Source organism: Propithecus coquereli, unplaced genomic scaffold (genome assembly GCF_000956105.1).
Source record: "Propithecus coquereli isolate 6110/MARCELLA unplaced genomic scaffold, Pcoq_1.0 Scaffold24, whole genome shotgun sequence".
Lineage (NCBI taxonomy): Eukaryota > Metazoa > Chordata > Mammalia > Primates > Indriidae > Propithecus > Propithecus coquereli.
This window is the reverse complement of record NW_012147952.1, coordinates 7,535,502-7,544,388: the sequence shown is the minus strand read 5'-3', so window position 1 is coordinate 7,544,388 and position 8,887 is coordinate 7,535,502. Positions and strand designations below refer to the sequence as shown.

The window sequence follows — 8,887 nt, the reverse complement described above, 5'->3', positions numbered from 1 at the left end:
GCTAGGATTACAGGCGTGAGCCACCGCGCCCGGCCTGGGCAAATTTCTTAAAGCTTTAGTTTCTTTTATTTAAATAACTTTTCCCTATCGTTGATAGTTTTTTGTTGATACCAAATGGGATAGTATATACAAAGTGCTTAGAATAGTTTCTGACTTACAGTAAAAGCTTAATAAATGTGAGGGGCTATTTTAATTGGAGCATAAAGTTTATTTGAGCAAGGAAGATGTGTAAGATTTTGTGACCAAAACCCAACTTTTATGAAGAAAATGCCTTCACAAATATCATTCTATGTTGACTCATGAATATTTAGTTAAGCAGTATTTGTGTATTTTTTAATTCTCTACCATTTGGATAAAATAAGACCAGACCTTTTTTGTATGGTAGAGCTATTTTAATAATAATAATTAAAACATAAATGTACCTAATTTAAAGCTTCTCAAAGCAGCTACAGAAAGGAAAACTTAATTTTTTCAAAAGGCCTAAGAAGTAACAATTAATTTCAAGCGATAATGTGGAATTTGATATCATTCAACCTAGAAGATATGTTACGAGGCTTTAAAAACTATAAATCATCTGTTTGTTCTGAATCCAGTATTAAATAGTAATATATCGCTATATACATTTAAGTATTTTCATTTTTTATATAAAATGTGTTTTACAACTAATTTAAATCTGATGTGATATAAATATCCCAACATGACTGGCTTTATAAGATATCATTGATATTTTCTATGCTTAGAGAATGTTTTATAAAGTTATGCAATAAAATATGTATTCAATGTGTCTTAGGAAGGTGAAGTGGTTGCTGTCAGTGGTGGAACTTCTGAAGAAGAAGAAGAGAGAGCGTGGCACAGTGATGGCAGCTCTAGGTAAGCGAATGAATTTTTTTCTCCAAATGTTAGGTAAAATCTTTTGAAAGCTGAAAATTCTTTTTTTATCAGCAACTTATTTCAAAGTTTCTTTGGGTTTAAAGTTGATTCTTCTTCAAAGATTCTTTGTAGTTGTCTAAAATTTAGGAGATTTTCTTACTGATATGTTTTCTCTATAGAAAAAATTTTTTGGTAATTGCAACTAGATCTGCAAAATGATACTGTTTATTTTTTTACTTGGTATTATATCTTTTGAATGCTGTCATTTATAATAGTCAATCATGAACTAGTTTTATTACTGGTTTAGAGAAATATTTAAGCATGAAATTATGAAGGTAATCAGATCTTATAGATTAACTATCTCATAATGGAATTTATGGAATGCTAATATTTTCTTCTAGCAGTAGGAATAAGCTTTTCTTTTTCTTATTATCCCCACTCCATTTGACCATGCAAGTGAGGATTCCTTCAACTCCTTATATTGGTGATTCACATTGTTATAGAGCTGGTGGCCTTGGCTGACCTTGTAAGATCTTAGTAGCAAGAAAGAGTATAGCCTTTGAGGATAATAATTATGTTAAGCCCTTTACTCTTACCCCCCACCTCAGTGGCTCTTAAAATAGACATGCCAAAAAAAAGTACGAAGTGGTGGCTATAGGAATTCCTTGTGTCAGTTCTAGAATCAAGGGCTTTCCTGTTTCCACAATAGTAATTCCTGGTAATGATTTGCAAGTGCCTGTGGTTATGTCTAGTAGTTTTCTGTGTTTAAAAACAGATCAGTGAAGGAAAAATTTACTTTCTTTTAGTTCAGCAATGAAATAGAGTATTTCAAACCGTGAAACAACATAGGGGTTCTTGTATTGAAAGAACAATGGTGGCTTTAGCAGTTGTAGATAGTTGTAAAGAACATTGGGCTTGGGAATTTATAGGTATGTTTATGCTGGCAGTAGAGTATCTTCTTTAAGAGCCAAGTACTTCAGAGAATAGTGACTGTGAGATTTGGCAGGTGCTGCTTACAGTGGCCATGGGCTAGGGTTAGTGTAAACAAAATGTTCATGGTTCAGGACAACCTATTTTAGAATAAATAGAGTATCTGAAAACATTTTTTATATTAAGTCCTTTAAAATCATTTTAAATTTCATACTGAAGTCTCATACAAGAAAAGACTTTGATTCTTATCTGTGATGATTATTCCTGGAGAGAGTTAGATAAATGTCTGTAAAGAACATTTGGACTGTCCAGGCAGGGGTAATGATAAACCTCCAGAAAAATCTGCCCTTTCAGTGTTAGTGTTATCAGTAATAGTTTTAGAGGTATGAGGTCATGTATCATTAGATCTAGGGAAGCTAATTGTAGATATTAATATAGTATAACTTACATCCCTTTAAGGTACTCATATTTATAAAATGACAAAATAAGTAAATATTCTTATGTACTAAAATTAAAACAAAATGACATAACTAGATTCTTTATTTTGCGACATGATCAGTTCAGTAAAATGTATGTCTATGAAGGTGAATTGAAAAGAAACAGCAAAGATGGTTGGTATGTTTTTCTGTATCATGGCCTGTTTTGAAACCTAAGATGTACCTAAGGTATAAGTGGGTAGAATAATTTCATCTGAATGAAATTTCTTTCCTTTATATGCTATATAAAGTTTGTAAGCACAACTTTTCTGCTGAGCGGGAATGCTTCTGAAGCTCCCAGTTCAATATCTAGCTACCATGAGAACACCAATGCTGTACCATAGGCATTTACCCTGTCAAGAAGGCCCCCTTTTCCTCAAAAAAAGGAATCCCCATGTCGCCTCAATGTTGACACCTTCTGTGCTCTCCAGGGCTTGCTTTCTATTGTCTCTAAAACTGAGGAAGGTAACCCCCGTGTTCCTTTATGCCCCACAATATTTGTAACATGCAATACTCTGAAATCAATATTTTTCTTAAAATCATAGAAGGTACTTAAAATTTATTTTTTTCACTTAAAGCTGTGACCTTATTTATTTTATTTTATTTTTTTTGAGATTTTAAAGTAAAGCCTACAGAATTTTAAGAAACTTTTGAAGATGAGTTGAAAATTAGGGAAGTATTTTTTAGTTCATTAAGTATGTAATGTTCCGTCATTCTTTATGACCTTTTCATTTTTATAAAAGTCTTAAAATTGCATCTTGTGTGTATTTTTAAAATCCCTTTTCTCCTTCTAGTGACTACTCCAGTGATTACTCTGACTGGACAGCAGATGCAGGAATTAATCTGCAGCCACCAAAGAAAGTTCCTAAGAATAAAAGCAAGAAAGCAGAAAGCAGTTCGGATGAAGAAGAAGAATCTGAAAAACAGAAGCAAAAACAGATTAAAAAGGAAAGGAAAAAAGTAAATGAAGAAAAAGATGGACCGACATCACCAAAGAAAAAGAAGCCCAAAGAAAGAAAACAAAAGGTTTGGGTTTTCAAATTATAAATTTAATGTTTTCTATGAAGACGACTGAAAGCACACATTTTTAAAGTACAATTGAGCATAGTATTGTTGAAGTATATTCAGAAGTACACAGTAGTGAACTAAAGTATACCAGAGTACATTTCATTTATTCAAGTTTTTAAATGTTTGGGATGTCAGATTATTTACTTATAGAATTATAATATTCCCAATGTTGAGCACTTAATCTTAAAACATGATCAGATTTTTCTTAATAGTCCAGTGAGATTTATCTGTTTATTTATTTATGTAAAACACATGATGTTACAAAACACATAGTTTATTAGTCTGTTAATTGCCTTTACATTTAAAACCATCTTTACTGATTATTATTACTGAGAATAAACAGAAAGTCTAGTGGCAACATCACATGGAATAAGAATGACAAAACTTGTCATATTAGACCACAAGGGAAAGGTGAATCTAAAGTGGGATAAAATGGGTTTGTTGTAAGATGACTTCATTAATTTACAGAGTGTGTGAGCCATAGTTTTTCATTCTTTAGGTCAGTAGTAGTATTGGTTTAATTACTTCATGTTAAATTTGTGGATAATTTGAGAGAGAACAGAGAAAGTAAGAAATAAATGTTATGGAAAGATGGTCTGTCAGCTCTTATGGAGTTGAAATACTTTAACCTAGGAATGAAAATGAGAGCTGTTTAATTTTTGTTCTGAAGTAAATACAATATGAGGGACATGTTTTTTGCTTCCCAAAAGAGTGTAAATGGGAAGCGTATTTGGTTAAACAAAAGGAAAAAAAATTTTTTAACCTCTGCCATTTTTAAAATTAATTGAATTTAAATATTAGGAGACTGTAGGGTCTTTATCCCTAGAGAGCTTTCAGAAAGTATAAGAATACATCTGTCTTAAGTGTTTATTTTATTTACATTGAGTTCTTGTTTGTTTCAGCTTTATAATTATGATTTACTTTAATTTAGATTCCACAGCTACTACTATTCTTGTTGCCTCCTTTGTTTTTGTCTGGGGAAGCCCAAACAGAATGCCACACATTTGCCCACGGTTTTTTTTTTCTGCCTTTTCAGTGATGAATAATGTAGTGTGACCCATTATTTTATGTGGTAGACAGATTGGTTAAAGAAAACTGATTTAGCCATGTATCTGACTGAAAAGGTAAATATTCTTTTTTATCTTAAGACAGTTTGATAAACTTTTGAGGTTTGCAGTGATAAGTCACTGTGAGAATGTAAATCTTTTGTCCCAGCAGTTCAGTTTGCTTCATTTGGTCCCCTTGATTTGATAGTTGTAAACAAACTAATACCATAGGTTCCTTCATGAAGTACTACATATGGATTCATTGTTACCATTAGGCATGTTTTAGTTTCACTGTTTTGCTATTGACAAAGTAGTGTGACAGGATCATTCAATAGATTAATGTGGGACATTTTTTAAATATAATAAGGTTAGGATACTGTAGATTATTTCCTTTAATTTGAATTTTGTTCAATGTCTACCAGTGGATCTAACAATAGATATAATTGTTCTTGGCTGAGTATGGTGACTCATGCCTTTAATCCTAGCATTTTGGGAGGCTGAGGTGGGAGGATCGCTTGAGGCCAGGAGTTCGAGACCAGCCTGGGCAATATAGTAAGACCCCATCTCTACAAAAAAACTTAAAAATTATGTGTGGTGGCACATGCCTGTAGTCCCAGCTACTAAAGAGGCTAAAGCTGGAGAATCACTTGTGCCCAGGAGTTTCAGGTTTCAGTGAGCCATGATGACACTATTGCACTCTAGCCTGGGCGACAGAGTGAGACCCTGTCTCAAAAAAAATATTGTCCTTATTCCCTAGTCCTCTAAGTTATCTCAAATAAACGCAAAAAGTATTTGTCTTATGCACAGAGTTGTAGAGTTAGCAAGTGAGAAATTAAGTGATTTAGGTTTCTGCATACATGAAAAAATGAAAACATTTTCTATGAGTATTTTTTTTTAAGTAAGCAAAAAACAACAAGGCAGATACAGAAAATACTTATTTAAAAAATAGAGTTGTCCACAGATGCAGTGAAGTCATTTCAGGTGGTATCTTACATAATGTCCCTATGCCATTAGGAGCTCTGTCAATAAATATTTATCAAGTAGCTACAATTTATAAAGTAATATGGTAGATAAAAAGAAGTGTAAGACATAGTACTTATTCTAAAAAAATGATGTGTGACTTACAAGATTGCTTAAATGCCTCAAGATAAAAATAGAGGAAATGCCACATGATGTAATATATTTAATTGCGAGATTATTTTTAGACATAATAACTTAGAAATCAAATGGAGGCACCTTAGGATTGCAGATAAGGCTTCCTAGCAGAAATAAGGTTTGAGCTGGGCCTAGAAGCATTCCCCATGGGAGGAAAGGAAAGAGAAATCAGTTATCTGTAATTCTAAAAGGAAAAATCTTGAATTACAAAGCTGGAAATTTTGAGGTATACTCAATGCATTTTAATTCCTTAATGGCTATAAGTACTAAGCGACAGAAATATGCTTTAATCAAAAATTCTAGGTTTCCCAGGAATTATTGAGGAAGAAGATTTGTCCTCATAATGGTTTGTAACAGTGCCAAAGTCTTTCACTTATAAATATGATTATTCCCATTTAATGTATAACTTACCTGTCTTGACATAGGAGTTATTAGCTATTCTAGTGAACATAGATATTTTCCTTATGGGGAGAAATACTTGCATAATGCAATTCATAGTCCCTACTGAGGTTGCAGTTATGATTTTCAAACTTTTCCAACTATTTTTTCTTTTTATCAAAGGAAAGCTTTTTCAAACACACTTTCGCTCACATCCTTGATACATAAAACTGGTAAAATCAGAGCTGCTCTGAACAAAACACAATGTAAATTCCTGAGTTGTGGGATCTAACTGTGATATACTCAGTGTGTAACAGTGACTACTTGATAACTGTGAATCAAATATACATTTGGATATCATCTTACTTAATTTCTCAAATCTAACGCATACAAAACTTCTTATCAGGCTTTCTTCTCAAAGCTGCTACATTCTAGTTCTCTTTAATCTCAGTGATATAAGAACTATGTTTTTTAGTTGTTTATACCAGAAACCCTGGAGTTATTCTTAATTCCTCTTTTTCTTTATATTCCACATCCAGTCCATTAGGGAATCATCTGATGGATTATCCGATGTCTCTGTCTTCTAAATATATTCAGCACTTGACTATCTTTCACCACTTCTACTAGCACATTAGTTTGGGCCACCGTGAACTCTCAATTGAATACTACAGTAGCTGCCAATCTGCCTTCCTGCTTCTACCTGCCTTTTCCTCCGTAGGGTCTATGTTGTAAAGCAGGGATTGACAAGCAGTGTTCTCTGATACCATGTTTGATTCAGAGAACGCCAAAAGAGTTGCTTCTTTTGGTGAACTTGTATTAATTCATAGTGATAACTACAGTATATTCTTTTTAAAAAACACAACAGAACAAAATTTAGAAGTCAGTGCATAAACAGTGAACCTTTTGCATAAAGTTTCTTTACTTATAAAAATACTAGGTTTCAAAAATTCATTTTTCCTAAGGCTAAGATAATAGCATCAAGACCATTTTGGCCACTTGTGGGTGACCAGCAAAGTTAAAAAACTTTCTCAGAGGCATAGTTTTATTTTCATTCATGAGTTAAAAAGTAAGAGACTTGGCTTGGCAACATTTTGTTTAAAAAAAAAATCTGAATTTTTTTTTTTTTTAAGACACTTAATGTGCACCAAGAGTGTGAAATGGCTACTTTAAGAAGAGGAGAGGAACATTCTCAGGCTTTGTAGAAGTTATAATGTCCAGATTATGGAAATAATTAGCCTTCTGTATCTGACACTGCTCAACCTATATGTGAATATCTTATTTAGTTCTCACACACTATGACTAGGATTTTAAAAAACTCAGGTATGGACTTGGTTTGTTATATGGAATCTTCATAGAACTGATAGTATTTTGAAAGGAAAGGAAAATACACAGCTTGTATGTTGAGGCTTGTTGAGGATATTTTGTTGCCTTGTTGTGAATGTTGTCTGTGGACTTTTGGTTTTATTATCTAGTTATCTTTTCATGTGGTGATATGGAGAGAATTACACTGATGTGTTTTTTTTCCCCAGGGTAAGGTTTTTAATGCTTAAATACAGTTGTCCCTCAGTATCCATGGAGGACTGGTTCCAGGACCCCCACAGATGTCAAAATCCATGGATGCCCAAGTCCCTTATATATAAAATGGCATAGTATTTGCATGTAACCTACCACATCCTCTTATATGCTTTGTTTGTTTGTTTAGCTTAAACAACAGAAATTTATTTTCTCACGGTTTTGCAAGCTAGAAAGTCCAAAATCAATGTCTGGCAGGATTTAGTTTCTGGTGAGGGCTCTCTTCCTGGCAGGTAGATGGCTGTCTTCTCACTGTGTCCTCACATACCACATTTAACCTTTGTCACCTCACAGGCCAAAGTAGAGTCACTTTGGGAGTTAGGGCTTCAACATATGAATTTTGGGATCCTCCCATATACTTTAAATCATCTCTAGATTATTTATAATACCTAATACAGTGCCTACACATCATTTCATTTGTGTGAATTTAATGTAGTACTCAATGTGCAGCAAATTCAAGTTTTGCATTTTGAAACTTTGTGGAATTTTTTTTCCCAAACATTTTCAATCCACAGTTGGTTGAATCCATGGATACAGAGGGCCAAATATATATATTTTTGTATAAAGGTCCCCTTCCTCCTTTATTTTTTTAACTACTTCTATAGTTATTTGAAATAATAGATTTTATGATAATATTACTTTACAATGTTCTAAACTTTCTTAGAGATTGGCTGTGGGAGAACTAACTGAAAATGGTTTGACGTTAGAGGAATGGTTGCCTTCAACATGGATTACAGATACTATTCCCCGAAGATGTCCGTTTGTGCCACAAATGGGTGATGAGGTACTTTTAAATTATCCTTTGTTTTTTTTATCAAATAACTTTAAACATTTTTTATAGCTCTTGAAACAGAATTCTAGAAAATTGCAGCATTTAAAGTATCCCATTCTAGATGTGAAAATTATGTTGGCATTTTAAAACCTGCTATGTGTTTTTTTAATAAGAGAGTTTATCGCCAGCTTTCTTTTTCCTTCTAAGTTAAAATATATTCATTTTTTTAGTAATGCTTCATATACAGCATGTTAAAGGAAAAATAAAATTTATCACTTTATTTTCATTTAATTTTATTTCAAATAAAGTGTTAAAGTGTTTCATTACCAACAGTGTTATTTGTTAGCTCTTAAAAAATCTATAATCTTAGAATGAGAACTATTTAATTTTCTAGAAAATAAGAATGGCACCACTATTTTAGAATATGTAGTTATGAATTTAGAGTGAAGACGTGAGAACTTAGATCACAATTTCTTGGTCATCACAGTTTCTTGGTCACTTAAGGTTTATGTCTCCTTTATACGTAAATTTTGCAATAAGGAGTTAAAATGGGACTTTAGTATAAAGTGGTAATTGACAGTAAAAAAAAAAGCAAAAAACTTTTTAATGTTAGAATAACT

The 8,887-nt window shown here is 32.7% G+C and overlaps 1 protein-coding gene across 1 annotated transcript in view; it reads left to right on the top strand.

Annotated features, from left to right (window-relative positions):
* Positions 1-8,887, top strand: part of PHIP (pleckstrin homology domain interacting protein) — a 112,729-nt gene that overhangs the window by 72,279 nt on the left and 31,563 nt on the right. Inside the window, exons 16-18 of the mRNA XM_012646080.1 lie at positions 791-870; positions 3,071-3,302; positions 8,160-8,279. Coding sequence (XP_012501534.1) covers positions 791-870; positions 3,071-3,302; positions 8,160-8,279 — 432 coding nt within the window. The remainder of the gene's footprint in view (positions 1-790; positions 871-3,070; positions 3,303-8,159; positions 8,280-8,887) is intronic.